Here is an 18,846-nt window from a genome sequence, read left to right on the forward strand (position 1 = left end):
GATAGGCCATCCATGTCCCCTCTCATATCACCTTAAAATCACCTCCAAATTTGTCCAAAACCAGGGGTAGTCTCATAAACAATAAGACACATCAACCTTTCATCACCAAGCCAACATTTTCCTTCACTTCCAAACTGCCTACTGCTCTCACCAACGTCTAACCTTTTATCTTGTGTTCCAAAATTTTCATATAAAAGCAGAAGGAATACAAGAAGCCTAACGCATTCCATGTCTGCACGCAAAACCAACTAAGAATTTTGCCAAAACCCAATCCAAACATCTCTTCCACTCTCAGAGATCTGTGAATTCTTGAGCAGAGAGAGCAAGAGAATGGCAATTTGTGCAGTGTACACAACCCAGTCCCTCAATCCCACATGTTCAATCTCCACACCATCAAAAACCCACCTGGGATTTCACCAAAAACAGGTGGTTTTCTACACCACAGGCAAGAAAACCAGCAGGAGAGGCAGCAGCAGCAGCCCATACGTGATAACATGCGCAACTGGTGACTCACAGACAATTGTGATTGGTCTGGCAGCAGACTCCGGGTGCGGGAAGAGCACCTTCATGAGGAGACTAACCAACGTGTTTGGAGGTGCTGCAGAGCCACCCAAGGGCGGCAACCCTGATTCCAACACTCTCATCAGTGACACCACCACTGTGATATGCTTGGATGACTATCACTCACTGGATAGGACTGGAAGGAAAGAGAAGGGAGTCACTGCGCTTGACCCGAGAGCCAACGACTTTGATCTCATGTATGAGCAGGTTAAGGCTCTCAAGGATGGGACTGCTGTTGACAAGCCTATTTACAATCATGTTACTGGTCTCTTGGACCCTCCCGAGCTCATCAAGCCTCCCAAGATCCTGGTCATTGAAGGTTTGCACCCCATGTAAGTAAACCTCAAGCATTAATCTCTCAGTCTCTCTCTCTCTCTCTCTCTCTAGCAAAATTCTTTCTATTTGTTGTATATCTCATTCGGATAAATTATTTACTGTACCATATATTAATTGTCCAGTGCATATCTAATGGTTCTCTAAAAACTAAATTATCAATATACGGCGATGGGCTCTTGACGGTACCGAGGTTAGAGATAAGAAAAAATGTCTTCTGTATTTATTGTATGGCTGTGGAGTTGTAACAATCAGCATCATCTTTTTCTTGGTGGGCCTTCACTCAATCCTCTTATCCTTAACTTTCAAACGAAATAGTCACATGCGCAAATTGTAGTATCAAACCCGGCCGGGCAACAAATATACATATACATAATACACATATATACGCATAGATGTATGCATGAAAAACATCTCTGTTCTTATTGTTTATGTCGAAGCCTAGCTTTGATGTTTTTATTCCGTTTATGTCATACATTAAAAAAAAAAAAATTAACAAATAAACAAGCAAACATACGAACGGGTAGCATTTTTCTGATGATTAATCATGTTTTTGGAACGGATCATATTGAAATGTTATCTTGTCCACTTGTAGGTACGATGCGCGAGTTAGGGACCTGTTGGACTTCAGTATCTATTTGGACATCAGCAATGAGGTCAAGTTTGCATGGAAAATTCAGGTAATTAACCACTCTCTCTCTCTCTCTCTCTCTATATATATATATATATATATATATATATATATATACGCGAAACTATGTTTCAGAGTTTCTTTCTGCATGTAGTAGTCATCTTAACTCAACTTATTATTAACTGATATTTTCGATCTGATTATGTTATGAAAATTTCAGAGGGACATGGCAGAGCGAGGACACAGTCTTGAAAGCATCAAAGCTAGTATCGAAGCCAGAAAGCCTGACTTTGATGCATATATTGGTAGTTTTTCTTAGCCATTATTAGCTTTTTTTAATGGCTTCATATGGTTTTTTTAGACTCTGTTTCGATTTGAAAAATATTTTATCTCATCTCATTATTATAATTTTTTAAAGTTTTTACACAAAATATAATAAATAATTCAATTTTTCAAATCTTAAAATAATAATAATATTAAAAAATAATATTCTAGTAATATTTTTTTCAACTTTCATCTAAAACCATCTCATCTCATTTCTAAATCCAAACCAGTCCATCTTTTTAATGCTTAAGGCTATGTTTGGGTACCAAACATTCCTCAATACTTTTCAAGTATTCTCGTACTTTTGAAAATACTTCACATGCCAAACAACTTAAAATACTCTCAATAGGACCCACAAACCCACTTCAATTTCTACTCATAATTATTCACAAACATTCTATAATACTTATCACTATTACATATAAATAAAAAATAAAATCATTATAATATATAAATAAAAAATATTTATCACTATTATATATAAATAAAAAATAAAATCGCTATAATATTTATCACTATTAAATATAAATAAAAAATAAAATCACTATAATATATAAATAAAAAATAAAATCACTATAATATTGATCACTATTAAATATAAATAAAAAATAAAATCATTATAATATATAAATAAAAAATAAAATCACTAAAATAAAATAACTATAATATATAAATAAAAAATATTTATCACTATTATATATAAATAAAAAATATTTATCACTATTATATATAAATAAAAAATAAAATCGCTATAATATATAAATAAAAAATAAAATCACTATAATATATAAATAAAAAATAAAATCACTATAATATATAATAAATAAAAAATAAAATTACTATAATATTTATCACTATTAAATATAAATAAAAAATAAAATCATTATAATATATAAATAAAAAATAAAATCACTATAATATATAAATAAAAAATAAAATTATTATAATATTTATCTCTATTATATATAAATAAAAAATAAAAACACTAAAATATATAAATAAAAATAAAATCACTATTATATATAAATAAAAAATAAAATACTATAATATTTATCACTATTATATATAAATTAAAAATAAAATCACTATAATATATAAATAAAAAATAACATTACTATAATATTTATCACTATTATATATATATAAATAAAATCATTATAATATTTATCACTATTATATATAAATTAAAAATAAAATCATTATAATATTTATCATTATTATATATAAATTAAAAATAAAATCATTATAATTTTTATCATTATTATATGTAAAAGTAAAATAAAATCACTACAATATTTATTAATATTAAAAAATCACTATAATAAAATCATTATAATATTTATTATTAAAAATTAAATCACTATAATATTTATGGGACTCACACATTTTTCAACTACCTACTCAAAAGTCAACAACTCAACATACTTCACACATCCAAACAACTTAAAATACTCTCAATGAGACCCACAAACTCACTCCAATCTCTACTCATAACTTATTCACAAATATTCTCAACACTTCTCAACATTTTTCAACACCCAAACGTACCCTAAACTGCTCCATGCCTACAATTTCTCGAAAAGGCAAACCCAAAAAAAATATTGTTTATTTTGGTGTGCTTGTTGCAGATCCACAAAAGCAATATGCAGATGCAGTGATTGAAGTGTTGCCAACCCAACTCATTCCCGACGACAACGAGGGGAAGATTCTGAGAGTGAAGTTGATAATGAAAGAAGGGGTAAAGTTTTTCAGCCCAGTTTATCTGTTTGATGAAGGCTCTACCATTTCATGGATTCCATGCGGAAGAAAGCTCACCTGCTCATACCCTGGCATCAAGTTTTCCTATGGCCCTGACTCCTATTTCGGCCACGAGGTAGCCATCTATTTATTTCTTCTAGAATGCTTCAATTCTGTCATTGTCAACACCATTATTGCCTTATCTCACTCTCAAACACTTTCTTCAAACTACTCACTTTCTTTTGTCTCATTAAAATTCACTTAAAAAAATGACATGAATTGTGTGACTGATATGACAAAATTTATGATCTCTTAAAGTCTCGTTTATTTTTACAGATGAGATGAATTGAGATTAAAGTTAAAAGTTGAATAAAATATTATTAAAATATATATATATATTTTAATATTATTTTTGTTTTGAGATTTTAAAAAATTAAATTATTTATTTTATTTTATATAAAAATTTAAAAGATTTTAATGATTAGATAAGATGAACTGACGTTGCGAAAACAAATGAGACCTGTTCCAAACTCAAAAAGCATAATAGCATATCAATCATTAGAAACTATTACAACTGGCGATGCATGCATGCCTGTTTTGCCGAGTTTTTCAGTAACCTCCTTTGTTTGTTTATCTTAGGTGTCTGTGCTGGAGATGGATGGGCAATTTGACAGATTAGATGAGCTCATTTACGTGGAAAGCCATCTAAGCAATCTCTCGACCAAGTTCTATGGAGAAGTGACCCAACAAATGTTGAAGCTTTCAGATTTCCCTGGCAGTAACAATGGAACAGGTCTTTTCCAGACTATTGTCGGGTTGAAGATCAGAGACATCTTCGAGCAGATAATCGCTAGCAAGGCCAAATCTCCGGTAGCAGCAACAAAGGCCTAAAAAAGAACCAACATAAAAAAAAATAAAAATAAAAAACAGCCTTGTTTATTGAGACAAGGCAGCACCAAAGCCCCTCTGAAATCAACTTCCACTTTCAGTTTTTCATATTTTTTCAACTTCTTCTTTAGCCATGTTTCGGTTGAGTATTTAGCCTATTATTTATGGGAGAGACAACACTCCGTACGTACTAATCATAATGCCTGTGGAGCCGTGTAATATATAGAGAAATGAAAGCAGAGATGAAATTCTGTCAAGGAAAAAAGTTCATAGAAGATTGATTCCCTTTTGGTATGATTTTTCTTTCTGAATTTCCCATACTGCTTTGCGTCATCACTATAACTTCTCACCATTTTCTAATTTCTGCTGGAATGACCTCATAAAGGTTGTCTTTATATTCTTTTTCATGCCTAAAAATCACATGAGATACCAGAGAATATTGTCAACATTAAGGGCTGGTTTAGATTCAGATATAAGATGAAATAATTTTAGATGAAAGATGAAGTTAAATAAAATATTATTTTTTAATATTATTATTATTTTAAAATTTGAAAAAATTGAATTGTTTATTATATTTTGTGTGGAAATTTAAAAAAATTATAATGATGAAATAAAATGAGATGAAATGCATTCTGAATCCAAACGGGACCTAAGTTTCTTAGACGATTTAGGAGGTTTGAAATGGCAGAAGGAAATAAGACTATGAGAAAGCTTCAGCAGAGTAGAAAACCATAAATGCCACAAAAGTCATTTATTAGTAATCATTAGTGTTCCTAAACTTCCAATTTTCACAGATTCACTTGCACGAGTTGCAGGTTGAAGGTAACTGCATATTCTTGCACAAACTAGGGAGTAGTATTAAAGGCAATACCTCTATCACATAAATTTTTTGGATTGAAATGAACATGTTGATGAAGGGCAGGGAAACCAAACAACACTCTTGCAACTTTTGGAACTCAATTTTATAGGTAAAAGCTCTATCATTACCATGCTCAAGACAGTTGTGTAACACACCTGATAGTTGGTGTTTGAATGACTAGAAAATATAAGGAAATTGGTTAGATTTGAGGTTGACCTAGCCTCCAAGAGAAAAGAGATAGAGATCAGAATTAGGAAAATATTGTATTAAGGTTCTGGATGCTTCTTCAGAGCCAAATTGCTCAGTATATATAACCCACGTATTGGGCCTGGGCTAAAAGTAACAAGAAGATAATAAGACTAAAATCTGCAACTAGTTAATGCTACGGGCCTAAGCTCACTACCTTTTACAATCCAAAGGCCCATAAAATAATGTAAAGCCAAAACACGAGTAAAAAGAAGTAGAGTAAAAGGTAAGGGTGGCCCATGGGCTTGAGTTGAGTCCAAGTTAATTAGGCTTGTTACATTGTCGTCCCCTTCAAAGAACCATGTCCTAAAGGTTGAGAGCACCTCAGCAACATTGTTTACATATCCATCCATTTCATAGCTACTAACGCCGACCTTATATGCAAAATCAGCACACGCAGCCCAGAGAGTATTGTGGATAACTACATTTAACCACATCCCTTTCTACTTCATCTCCTTATTTGTTAACCATGTTAGAAAAACTACAAGCAATGAGCACAACATCAAACCAGCAATAGACTTCTAGCAAGTCGTTGGGTCAAACTTAGAGTGAAGGGAACTAAACAATGGGGCCCCAGCTAACTCGCAGAAAATGCTAATTTGACTTAAGATAATATTAACTACAAATAGGGCAATTGGACTATTTATTCCAGCTGCCACAATGTGCATAGGAGCTGCATGCCTTACCAGTCCATCAACATCTATCATAACAGAATGAGTAACATCATCGGAGTCAAACCCAAAAGTAGGCATCCTTGGAATCGCCTTTGCTCCATTAGCCATCAATAAATTTTTTAGACCCCTCTTAATTCTCACATCAAACCCAATCTCCACTCCACACTCCAATTTCTTTTCCAACACCCGCTTCTCCACCACATCACCCAAATAATCTCTCTTGCACTACATTATTTGCCACAAAAAATTCACGGGGCTCTTCCAGTAGCCCAATAATGTCCTAGCCATTACAATTCATTCCCAAAGGATTCCGTTCTTTTCCTCTATCAAAAGGTTTGAAAACAACTTTAAGTGGGAAAACATCAAGCAGTTGTTGGGCAATTTTCATATATCCTAAAACTTGCATACCCATGAATATTTTTCCTCCACCGTTGCTTACAATACCCCTCAGCGTCAATACATCAAGCAAAAAAGAAGCTAAAAACTTCTTGCCTCTCAAATTTTCAACATTGAAGTGGACAATAGTGTTGGGGTCTTCTTCACTAATAACTTAATCTTCATTGAACTAGAATTTGTGCTCTAATGCCGAAACCCTAATGGGAAAATATGATGCTTCCTTGCAAAGTTCAAGAAGATCTGAACCTATGTAACCTTCACACAAGCTAGATAGGATGTCATAGTTGAGGTCTTCTTCAACCCTCACGTCCCTCAGAATCACTCTCAGACCTCAGTATCTCAGCCCTCTCCCTACGATTAGGGATCCCACTTTCAAATGCTTGAGGAAGACGTCGGAGTATAGCCTCATCAAGTTCAGATGGATGATTAGTAGCAGCAAGAACCATAACTCGAGCATTCTGATTCTGTGTGAATCTATCCCATAAAGCCATGAACTCAGTCTTCATGTTTGTTAATGCTTCATGATCTATATTACGATGTTGACCCAAGAAACTATCCACCTCATCTATAAATATGATAGCTGGTTGAAGTTTATGGGCCAAACTAAATACAGCAGCCACAAGTTTGTGCGCATCACCGAACCATTTGCTCATCAGAATGAATATCCTCACATTAATGAAAGCAGCTCCGGACTCTTTTGCAATAGTTTTGGCAAGCATGGTCTTCCAAGTGAGGTAGTGGAGTACAAGGATAAGGCTCTCCTCACTAATAGGGTTCATAGCAGTGGTGGTGGGGAAATGTAGATATGGAACAAAGCTACGTCGGCAAGGCGCGCTGGCCAGTTCACCCTTTCTGGCTGAGAGAATAGGGGACATGGAAGGGTCTGGGTGATCCATAGGCTCAGATCAAGAGAGGAAATATGGAAACCCTTGTGGAAGATAACCTCAGGGCCATTACTTTTTCCTTTCCCCTATCAAAGGGCCAAAAAGGTGGCACCACATCGAGCGCTTCCCCTACTGCCTTTTCTCTAAGTTGTTCTGAGAACCTCAAGGCCATTACCATCGCCTGCACCCCTCCAAACTCCTAGTTGTTATCTCCCTCTTCATTCACAAGCCAACTGAGTTCAAACTTGACCAGATCTAGCCCGTGAAGCATGTTACGAAAGTCATAAACTTTGAGGTTGGGCCTCACCGACACTCTCTACGACGAGCTCTCCCCTTCCTTAAACAATCCCGACACCATTTGTGGCCCCGGTAACTCGTGATTGTAGGTCGGCTCACTATTGTCATTACTAGCAAACGATGTCATCTCCACCATCTCAGGAGCCAACACTCCTACTTCGGACACCTTTACCATACTAATCGATTTGACCAACTTTACATTTCTGGCATTTCAACCATAGAGATTTCAACCGTAGGGATTTCAACCATAAGTGCATCTTTTTTTTTTCTTGTAATGTGCATTTTTGGTGCTCCAGATAGTTCGATTCTTCATTCAAACTGCTCCTAAATTCTCGTATTTTATACAGGATTTGATCTTGAGTTTGTAGGGATTTCTACCGTCTCTCTGATTTTAAGCAAAGATGCAATACTTTCCTTCGATGCCATGGATTGATGAAGCAACTGCCAAGGAAAGTCTGGATACCACTTGTAACACACCTGATAGTTGGTGTTTGGATGACTAAAAAATATAAGAAAAAATACAAGGAATTGATCAGATTTGAGATTGACCTAGTGTCCAAGAGAAAAGAGATAAAGATCAAAAATAGGAAAATATTGTATTAAGATTCTGGATGCTTCTTCATAGCTAAGTTGCTTAATACATATAACCCACGTATTGGACCTGGGCTAAAAGTAACAAGAAAATAATAAGACTAAAATCTACAACTAGTTAATGCTATAGACCCAAGCCCATTACTTGTTACAATTCAAAGGCCCATAAAATAATGTAAAGCCAAAACACGAGTAAAAAGAAGTAGAGTAAAAGGTAAGGGTGGCCCATGGGCTTGAGTTGAGTCTAAGTTAATTAGGCTTATTACAAGTTGACCTTGCAAGATTCTCTAAGGTCTCGTTGTTTTCATAATTACTTTCAATTCATCTCATTTAATCATTACAATTTTTTCAAATTTTCATACAAAATAAAATAAACAATTCAACTTTTTCAAATTTCAAAACAAAAATAATATTAAAAAAATATATTCGAATAATATTTTATTCAACTCATCTCATCTGCAAAAACAAACGAGACCTAAATGTCTACGTGGAGCTGTGGGAAGAAGCAGAAAACAAGTGGTTCTATGAAATGTAGAATAAACAAAGAACAAGAGTGATAAAGAACTAAAGAAGAAAGGGTTTTAACTTCTTATAGCATTTTTTTTTTTTCGTCAAAAAAACCTTGGCACCATATACTAGGAGAAAAAATGATTGCTTATTTCGAATTCTACATATCCTAGAAGGGGAGAGTGTGCTAGAGAAGAAGGAAGAGAACATCAGTCACAGAAACCTGAGCAGCATAACTAAAAAGAAAAAAAGAATAGCTTTTCATTCATGTATATCCTATGCCGATATACATGAATGAAAAGCATGAAACAATACATAAATGGTATTTAAATGCCCTCAGGGTTCATCCATATGACATTAATGCATATACTCAGAATGATATCCCCTCGGAACTCGGAAGTCTGTCACCATCTCATTACATAAACAAAAAATTGAAATTTTTGAGCTCATTGTATCTTAAGCTTATAATGATTATTAAGGTAGATACGATTTTTTTTTTTTAGAAGTAATATGATACGATATGATTAAATATAAGAAGTTAATTCAGATAAATGACTTGCCTAAATTGCTAACAAGCTGACAATGCAAGTAATCACCGAAAGTACATGTTGATTACCATATTTCCTTAATGAAATAAATTAATGTCGTGTGAAAAATAAAAACCAACGAGAAAAACCAACGAGATAAAGCAACCAAAGCCATGGCAAAGCAAGAAAGTGAAGTTATAAGAAGAATTCTCACTATTTGAAGCAGCATTTTGTTCCAAATAAGTTCTAGATTCTAGAAAACTTCAGAGAAACTAATATACAGATACTTAATTTGATTAACTATGATTCATCAATAAACTAGATCTACAAGAAAACATGGGAATAATGATAGCAACTAACAAATATTTAACTACCCTTTTCTCCACAGCTCTACTTGATTATAACAAACTTGTTGGTACCGTGTCTTGCCCAATGGTCCTTCAAGTCAACTGGATGAGTAAGATCACAACCCTCAGCTGCAAGTCTCAGTAGAAGTTTCCCATATGCTCCGTTGCTCATCTTCCTCCCAGCCACACGAGCCCCAGGTCTTGTAGAACTCATGGGCAGAGGATACTCTGATAGGTTAATGGTGCAACATGAAGATTGCCATCCACCAGCTCCCCATTTGTAGCACAATCTGGCAACACCTGTACAAGAACAGTATGGAGGAGGCACCCTGGAGAAATCAAAGTCTGCTTTCTCCATATGAATATTATTCAGAATCTTCTTTTCTCGTTTTCCTTCAGGCATACTTTTTCCCTTTGTCGTTTTAGGAGTCTTTTTGGTTTGCTTTGGTCTGAAAACCTTAGATGCAACCTGGTTAGAACCCTTCACAGAATTCTTAAGTTTTCTACCTTTGGCAGGTTTAGTTGCTGAGTCGATATCGTTCACCGGTTCAGGTGTGACAGCAATGGTTCGAATGGGGCCAACAGGAAGACTAGGTTGCGCGTTTAATTGGACTCCTTGAAAAGGATTTGAGCTGGTTTTTGATGCAGAGAGAAAACTCCCGGGATAAAACCAGGTAAAATGTGGAACAGACGCCCCTGCTGTAGCTTCAGGTATCATAGGATTTCTATTGGAGTAGGTCCCCATCTTCGCAGCTACGTGATGTCTCAGCACTGCATCTGCACCCAAAGTTTGCTCTAAGAAAATCACAGTACCCTATCTACCTTCAGCATCTACACAATTGAACAAAACAATGAACTTCCCAGCCCCAAGTAATATTTGTTGTTGAGAGAAACAGACTGAAACCACATAAAAAACAACAACCTGGGCAAATATCAAAGAGTTGGAGAAAACTTACTACTAACTATATGGGAAATCAAACATTATAAATACCCAATAATATATTTATAAAAAATTAAAAATAAAATTAAAAAGCAAAATAATTGGAAACTTGAGAAAATTCCCCAAGTTCTGCATAGTTTTATCATTAACTGCTGGAAGTAATCATAAGTTTTCAATCCCACAGTTACAAAACTATTCTTATCGGATTTGGATTTGTAAGTTACCATCTTGGAGAGTCCCTTCGTGAGTGCTTGATATGATATGATGGGCCACTCGTATTTGATGGTCGTCATGCAACAGACTGGATTAACTAAAAAGCTCAAGCCAATGAGTTTATGACCATATGATAGATCAACCGCTTTCTCTTATCACTACTACTTGACAGAGGATTTAATCACATAATCAATCAAAACCAGACCACTCACACATGAATATTAAAACAATCCTGACAAGGGTTAGGAATAAAAAATATAAAGACGTCTGAACAGTTTTGTAATTGAGTAGGCATGGAGATTCTGCTCAATAGGACACTTAGAAATCAGTATCTTACCAATCCATGCAACATTAACTTAAAGGGTTGAAAAAGAATCTAATTGACCTAAAAGTCCCAACATCTTTAACCCCTGAATAAACAATGGGAGTTAGACTACATTCAAGATTCTTTACCACGATCCACCACTAACCATATATAAAAGCAACCCAGCTCCCTATAGAAAGTAGTTTCATAAACTCCTCCGACAATAGTAAAAAGGAGGTCCGCACTAACCGACAAGTTATTGGGAGATTCTTGCCTAGCACCACCCCAATCTCCCCATCCCTTGGCAGAAAATTGCCACCTTGCCACCCCATAGTTTTCCTTGTGGCTTCATACTCATGAAATGTAATACCCTTTACTAAGTTATGAGTGTAGGTGGTGTATGGAATCCCACATTTCTTGGGAGGGGTAAGCGATTGCTCTTTAGAATGATTCTAATGGGGCTCCAATTGTACCATCGACTAGTCATTTTAGAATATGACCCATATGTGGCTTGAGCCTCCCTTGGGGCGTCACAGATGGTATCAGAGCTTATCCCAACTAGGGGTCTAAAAAAAACCGAACAAGACCGAAACCGGTTTTCATATTTTGAAAATCGGTTTGAACTGAACCGAACCGAACCGGTATATATATTTTTAATTTTTTATATTATATATAAAATATTTTTTAAATATTTTTTAAATATTTTTTATACCCAGTATTGATTAATGAGCGTAGGTAGTGTATAGGATCTCACATTGCTTGAGAGGGAGGGAGAAGCTATTTGTTTTTATAATGATTCCAATGAGGCTCCAATTGTACCATTGACTAGTTTTTTTGGAGAATGGCTCAGATGTGGCTTGGTTCTCCCTTGGGGCGTCACAAATTTCCTATCTATACTCTCTTGCTTGCACATCATAATGTTAACCATGGTATATGTACCCTTTGCCTCTTGCAAACTATAGCCCACTTTGGGTATGTAGTCGACCGAGAGAGAGAATGAATTCGTATTTTCATTTACATTCAACATCCTATACATACTACATACAAATGACCATTGTATACTCATGAACTATACTAATTACAACCATGTCCTCTAACACTCCCCCTCAAGCTGGGGCATATATATCATATAAACCTAGCTTGGAACAAATAAACTTTAACCGACTACAACACAATGGTTTGGTAAACATATCTGCAAGTTGATCAGCAGACTTCACAAAGGGTGTAGAAATGTCACCACTTAGTATCTTATTCCGAATGAAGTGACAATCAATCTCAATGTGTTTAGTCCTCTCATGGAATACAGGATTAGATGCAATATGCACTGCAGCTTGGTTATCACAAAATAACTGAAGAGGGACAGGAGCTGGAAACCCAATCTCTTGAAGAAAGTGTTGCAACCATGTTAGCTCACTAGTAGTGTGAGCCATTGCTCTGTATTCGGCTTCTGCACTAGACCGAGCTACTACTGTTTGCTTCTTACTCTTCCATGTAACCAAGTTACCTCCTACAAAGGTACAATATCCAGTAGTCGATCTTCTATCTGAAGGAGATCCAGCCCAATCAGCATCTGAAAAAGCTTCAATTCTAAGATGTCCATTTGGTCTATACAATAGTCCAAGGCCAGGAGCTCGCTTAAGATAACGAAGAATATGGATTACAGCATCCCAATGTGAGACTCTGGGCGCTTGTAGAAATTGACTCACTACACTCACTGCATAAGAGATATCAGGTCTAGTGATAGTAAGATAATTCAATTTTCCAACAAGTCTTTGATACCGACCCAGATCTCCAAACAACTCACCTTCATCTTTCAAGAGTTTACAATTTAGGTCCATAGGAGTGTCAATAGGTCGTGCACTTAACATGTCAGTTTCTTCCAGAAGATCAAGTACATATTTTCTTTGAGATAGGTTAATACCTTTTTTAGATCTACCGACTTCAATTCCAAGAAAGTACCTAAGTTTGCCCAAGTCTTTTGTCTGAAACTGATCATGTAAAAATTGTTTCAGCCTAGCAATTCCAGCTGAGTCACTCCCAGTAATTACAATGTCATCAACATATACAACCAACAAAATATGACCTGCATCACTGTGTAGGTGAAAGACCGAGTGGTCTGTTTGGCATCTATGAAGACCAAATGCTAATACAGCATCAGAGAACCTCCCAAACCATGCTCGAGGAGATTGTTTCAAACCATATAATGCCTTTTTTAATTTGCACACAGTACCTCGATCCTCCCCCTGAGCAACAAACCCAGGTGGTTGCTCCATATACACTTCCTCATTTAAGTCGCCATGGAGGAATGCATTTTTAACATCCAACTGAAATAAGGGCCAATCCAAATTAGCAGCAAGAGAGATCAATACCCGAATAGAAGAAATTTTGGCAACTGGGGAAAAAGTCTCATCATAATCAATGCCATAAGTTTGAGTGTAACCCTTAGCAACCAAGCGGGCTTTCAGACGTTCAACAGACCCATCAGAATGAAATTTGATTGTATATACCCATCTACAACCAACAAGGTGTTTACCAGGTGGTAGAGGAACAAGATGGAGAATGGGGAGGAACCATCGAGGACTGACGAAGGCATACGGTTAATAAGGTGACACGCAGTAAGAACACCATCACTCCAAAAACGTTTAGGAACATGCATGTGCAATAAAAGTGCTCTGATTACATCTAACAAATGCCGATTTTTGAGTTCAGCCACCACATTCTGTTGGGGTGTATAAGCGCATGAAGTTTGATGAACAATTCCTTTATTACTTAAGTAAGTATCAAAGGCACTAGATTTGTATTCTTTAGCATTGTCAGAACGCAAAACTTGAACTTTTTGTCTAAATTGAGTTTTAATTTCTTTCCGAAAGACTTTGAATATGGAAAGAAGTTCAGATCGTGCCTTCATTAGAAACAACCATGTCATACGAGACTAGTCATCAACAAATGTAACAAAATACTGAAACTTGTTTGATACAATGTTGATTGGTCCCCATATATCAGAGTGAACCAATTCAAAAGAACTAGATGCTCGATTATCAACTCGAGGTACAAAAGACACACGATGGTGTTTGCTAAGCTGACATGCTTCACAAGGAAAGGAAGATGCATTTTCAAGATTCCTAACTTGACGTTTCAAAAGAGTAAGAGATGGGTGTCCAAGGCGACAATGCCATTCAAAAGCAGATGATGAGGATGTGAGGGCTCGAGTGGGTGACTGTTTGACATCAAGGTAATACAGACCACCAGCTTCATGCCCCGTACCAATCTTCTTCCCCGTCTTGAGATCCTGAAAGATACATACAGAGGGATAAAATGTCACAGAACATTGAAGAGTTTGAGTAATTTGACTAATGGACAACAAACTAAAGGGAAAACTAGGAGCATATAGAACAGATGACAAGGATATAGAATCGGTGAGCTTAGTGGATCCAATGCCTGTAACTTTAGCAAGAGAACCATTAGCAAGAGTAACACTCTTTGGAGATGTCAAAGTATCTAACTTAGATAAGGAATAAGACAAACCGGTCAAATGTTCATTAGCTCCTGAATCGATGATCCATGGATCTTGAGTAGATGAGACAAGAGAGGAAGTCGCTCGTGTGCGAGCCAAAAACTGATCATACTCATCCTTCGATATGCTAATCATCTCTGGAGTCGGGTCGGAACTCGTTGACGGTGATGTAGCATTTTGGCAAATAGCTTGATTAACGGATCCAGATAGTCTACCATGGAGATCCCAACAATAGTCCACCGAGTGGTTAGTGCGACCACAATGAGTGCACTTACGAGATTCACGACCTCGAGTGCGATTACCTCTGGTATCACGCCCCCCACGTGCACCTCTACCACTTCGGCCTCCACGCCCACCGGGAGCAACATAGGAGGCAGCTAAAGCGTATCTCTCATTACTCTGATCTGAAGAAAACTGAGATCCTTGTCCAGATAATGTGGCTCGTTGAAGTCGGGAGAACACATCAGGAAATGGAGGAAGTTGTGGACTTGCCAGAATTTGAGAACGCACTGACTCATACTCAGGTTTTAATCCAACAAGGAACCGAACAACATTAAAATCTTCCCGTTGTTTTAGCATACTTGAAACATCAGAAGTGATAGGTTGATACATTCTGAGTTCTTCACATATGCTTATCACTTGAGAATAATATTCTTCTAGGCTCAAAGCACCCTGTTCCAACCCAAAGAATTGCTGACACAACTCATAAATACGGGTTATGTTCCCAGCACCCGAATACATCTGTTTGAGATGCTTCCACACCTCTTGAGCAGTGTCAAAATGTATTAAGCTGGTGCAAATATTAGGCTCAATATTGGTCAACATTAGGGATAGTATTTGAGCATCTTCTTGCTCCCATTGAGCAAATGTAGAACTAGCTGAGTTAGGCATTGGATCAATCAAGTGAGTACGACAAAGACCCTTGCCTTTCAAAAACACTTCAACAGATTTTGACCACAACATATAGTTTTTTCCATTTAACTTCACTGAAGTCATAGGCATACTAATGTTTGGTGCAAGAGACATTGACTCAAATTTAGTTGTCATGGAGAAAAGTATCACAACAATTCAACTTGGAGTCAAGAATACACACAACATATGAAATATGGATGAAAAATTGGGATTAAAAACCCAAATTTCAGATCTGTATTGGTCAAAACAAGCCTGTACCGGCTGAAACAAGCAAGTATCGGTTCAAAATCGGCCTGTTTCGGGTCTGAACCGGCCTGTATCGGGTCTGAACCGCTCTGTTTCGGGTATATACCGGGTTGTTTCGGCCTGTATCGGGTGCGTTTCGGGTATCTCCGGAACCGGCTTCAAAAACTAACCCTAAACTGGAATAGCTTATCCCGAATGAGGATAACTTATCCTAAACAGGAATAAGTTTACCGTATACATGTTACCAAACATACGTTATACTGGATAGAAATAAGACCTTACTCCGGATTAGGGGCAAACGTAGTCGAGGACAGGATAGTAGAGACCTGCCACCAACCACTCGGAGACGTCGACGTCGCCGGCGATAAACAGGGATTCCGGCAGCCAATGACGACGGGAGACACACCGGTGTGCACAGAAAACGCCGGCGATCTTGATTCTGGTGTCCAGTACCGGAGACGGCACCTGAGGTCACCGGAAAAACTTGAAACAGATACCAGCCACCAACGACAACGACGTCGCCGGCGATAACCACCACAGACAACGACGGTGATACCACTGCGCCGTCGCACAACCACCACTAACTCCGTCGCACAACCACAAGCACCACTAGCTCCGTCGCACAACCACCACTAACTGACTACACTTTGCTCTGATACCATGTAGTCGACCGAGAGAGAGAATGAATTCGTATTTTCATTTACATTCAACATCCTATACATACTACATACAAATGACCATTGTATACTCATGAACTATACTAATTACAACCATGTCCTCTAACAGGGTACAACACCCCACTCCACTTGTCCATCCATTCTCTCTGTCCTTGTTCCCACTACCAAACTCGAATGGAGAAACTGCATCCTTTCCTTCTCCTTTTTAAAAGACACTTCTATCTTCATCAAGCACTTGAGTGCACAAAGGTGAAGCAACTGGGTAAAAGCAGGAGTCTCTTAGATTCGTGTATATTAAAAACACTAAAAACATTATCCACATTCAACATACCCTCCAAGAATCGTGCTACAAGCCCTAGCTATCTCTCTGAAGTTATGCTCTTTTTGCTGAATTTAGCTCCACATATAAGTTGCCTCAATAGTTAATATAGAGACTAATTTTTTTTTTTATAAGTAATAAGTTATTTCATTAATAAAAGTAGGTATAGCCCAGGTACACTAGAAGTATACATGTGATTATACCTATTTAAGCAATAGGAATAGTTACAAGGAAATCATGGAAGCTGCGACCATTTCAATCAAGAGCAATGGCCCACAAAAACAAAGTCTTCCAGAAAAAACTCTTAAACTCTTCCAAGGAACGTTTATGGTCCTCAAAGAGTCTCTCGTTTCTTTCATTCCAAATACACCAGAAAATACATATGGGAACCATCTTCCACACGGCTGCAATCTGTAGTGTCCCTGTGATCCTTCTCCAGCTTGCTAACAAATCAACCACCCTACCCGGCATCACCCATGCTATACCCATTCTACTAAGAAAATAAGTCAAAATATCTTGGGCAAACTCACAGTGTAGTAGTAAATGGTCCACCGATTCACCACTATTTCTGCACAAACAGCACCAGTCCGTAATAATAAGGCCACGTCTTCTAAGGTTCTCAATGGTCATGATCTTCCCTAGAGCTGCCGTCCAGACAAAAAATGCAGCCTTTGTAGGTGCTTTAATAAAAGTTCAAGAGATGCTTGGTTGTGATATAAACCACTTCAAATAATTCTTCATATAATAATAAAAACTGAACATAGAGGTATGCGTATCTCAAATAATTCAACTATTTCAATCTTGACTAGGTTTGATATAAAATACCGAAAAGAGCAATTTTAACACACCACGTGCTCACAAATACACGCATATACATATGGACACAATCACACTTGGCGTGCATGCACGGCACAAATAAAACATAAATAGGACAAAATTGAAACAACTAACTTATGCATTGTATCAAATATCCGGCCCTCAAGAAAGAAAAAAAGAACAGAAGAAAAAACAATGCTAGCAAGTTACTCACTTAAAATTCGATGGGGAATTCATGCAGAAGCAGTAGATTGAAAGCTCTACTGGTATAGTAGCAAGAGACATACACTTTTTAAGGAAAACCAAGCCCAAAGGGGCCAAACACCACATCTAAATTTTACAAAGAAAAGCACGGGTATTTCAGAACAAAAAGGTGCTCCTCGTCAAATTCTAAAGAATACATTCACAAAGAGAAACAGATGCCAAAATGCAACAGATCGCAAGCTCTAACTAACAGAAAGGAACCCAAAAATACATCAAAATCACACTACGAAAAGCAAAGAACTTTAGAGCAAGAAAGGAAGGGGAAAAACGCCCATGTCAGAAACCCACTCTAAAACTGAAAAACTAATGGCAAAATATCAAAGTAAAATATCACCTCGCACATGCACCACCCAAGCTTATCTTTAAAGAAAGCCGGACTGAGAAAAGGAAACCCATCAAGACTAAACATCAATGCAAGCTTCAAACAGTAGAGATTAAACATTATACGCCTTTTTTTTCAAAAAAAAAAAAAAATGAAGACCAAGAAGATCTACCAGAGCTGAGGTATTTTCTCTCCTTTTGTCGTCTTGTTTTTTGACAGATTTTCATTGCCGTTTGTTAAGTGGAAAAAAAGAATTATTTTACCTGGGAAAGCAGTTTCCAGTGCTTTGCTTCACTGCCAGCTCCTAAACAAAATGAAATGAAATGCTGGCCAACTCTCTCTGTAAATGAAATGCATATTGGTTTCAGCACAGGTTGCTCATATCTCGCGCGGTGGAGTTTGTTATCCCACGCCCTCTATAGGTACGTGTAGAACACGTTCCAACGGCATAAGATCTTGTTCTAAAGCTAACATTATTAACATTTCGAGATATAAATCTGTTTGTAAAAACCTACTT

General features: G+C 36.9%; 2 protein-coding genes and 1 pseudogene across 9 annotated transcripts; 1 reads left to right on the forward strand and 2 right to left on the reverse strand.

Annotated features, from left to right (window-relative positions):
* Positions 1 to 4,751, forward strand: LOC109008315 (phosphoribulokinase, chloroplastic). The gene is made up of 5 exons (XM_018988357.2): positions 1 to 893; positions 1,490 to 1,574; positions 1,746 to 1,830; positions 3,478 to 3,722; positions 4,226 to 4,751. Exons 1-5 carry the CDS (start codon positions 331 to 333, stop codon positions 4,475 to 4,477), a joined length of 1,230 nt encoding a protein of 409 aa, XP_018843902.1. The 5' UTR covers positions 1 to 330; the 3' UTR covers positions 4,478 to 4,751.
* A 2,067-nt stretch (positions 4,752 to 6,818) lies between these two features.
* Positions 6,819 to 7,545, reverse strand: LOC109008310 (annotated as a pseudogene).
* Positions 7,546 to 9,635: 2,090 nt separating this feature from the next.
* LOC109008316 (protein BASIC PENTACYSTEINE7-like) lies at positions 9,636 to 18,686 on the reverse strand. Of its 8 annotated transcripts, none has more exons than XM_018988362.2 (3): positions 18,593 to 18,675; positions 10,967 to 11,052; positions 9,636 to 10,579 (listed from the first exon to the last, which is right to left on the reverse strand). In XM_018988362.2, the coding sequence occupies exon 3, from the start codon at positions 10,545 to 10,547 to the stop codon at positions 9,846 to 9,848; it is 702 nt and encodes a 233-aa protein (XP_018843907.1). In that variant the 5' UTR covers positions 10,548 to 10,579; positions 10,967 to 11,052; positions 18,593 to 18,675; the 3' UTR covers positions 9,636 to 9,845. The 8 variants fall into 8 exon arrangements, with proteins under 8 accessions (XP_018843907.1, XP_035542139.1, XP_035542153.1 ...); XM_035686246.1 differs by having other exon boundaries at positions 9,636 to 10,633; XM_035686260.1 differs by having other exon boundaries at positions 10,967 to 11,043; positions 18,593 to 18,671.
* Between the last annotated feature and the right edge of the window lie 160 nt (positions 18,687 to 18,846).

Source organism: Juglans regia, chromosome 2 (genome assembly GCF_001411555.2).
Source record: "Juglans regia cultivar Chandler chromosome 2, Walnut 2.0, whole genome shotgun sequence".
Taxonomy (NCBI): domain Eukaryota; kingdom Viridiplantae; phylum Streptophyta; class Magnoliopsida; order Fagales; family Juglandaceae; genus Juglans; species Juglans regia.

What these genes read in the sequence shown, in the direction of transcription:
- LOC109008315 (XM_018988357.2), top strand. Translation starts at nt 331, where the DNA reads ATGGCAATTTGTGCAGTGTACACAACCCAGTCCCTCAATCCCACATGT. An exon ending in ATTGAAGGTTTGCACCCCAT is followed by an intron (nt 894 to 1,489) that starts GTAAGTAAACCT and finishes GTCCACTTGTAG; the next exon opens with GTACGATGCGCGAGTTAGGG. An exon ending in ACTCCTATTTCGGCCACGAG is followed by an intron (nt 3,723 to 4,225) that starts GTAGCCATCTAT and finishes TGTTTATCTTAG; the next exon opens with GTGTCTGTGCTGGAGATGGA.
- LOC109008316 (XM_018988359.2), bottom strand. Translation starts at nt 10,547, where the DNA reads ATGGGGACCTACTCCAATAGAAATCCTATGATACCTGAAGCTACAGCA.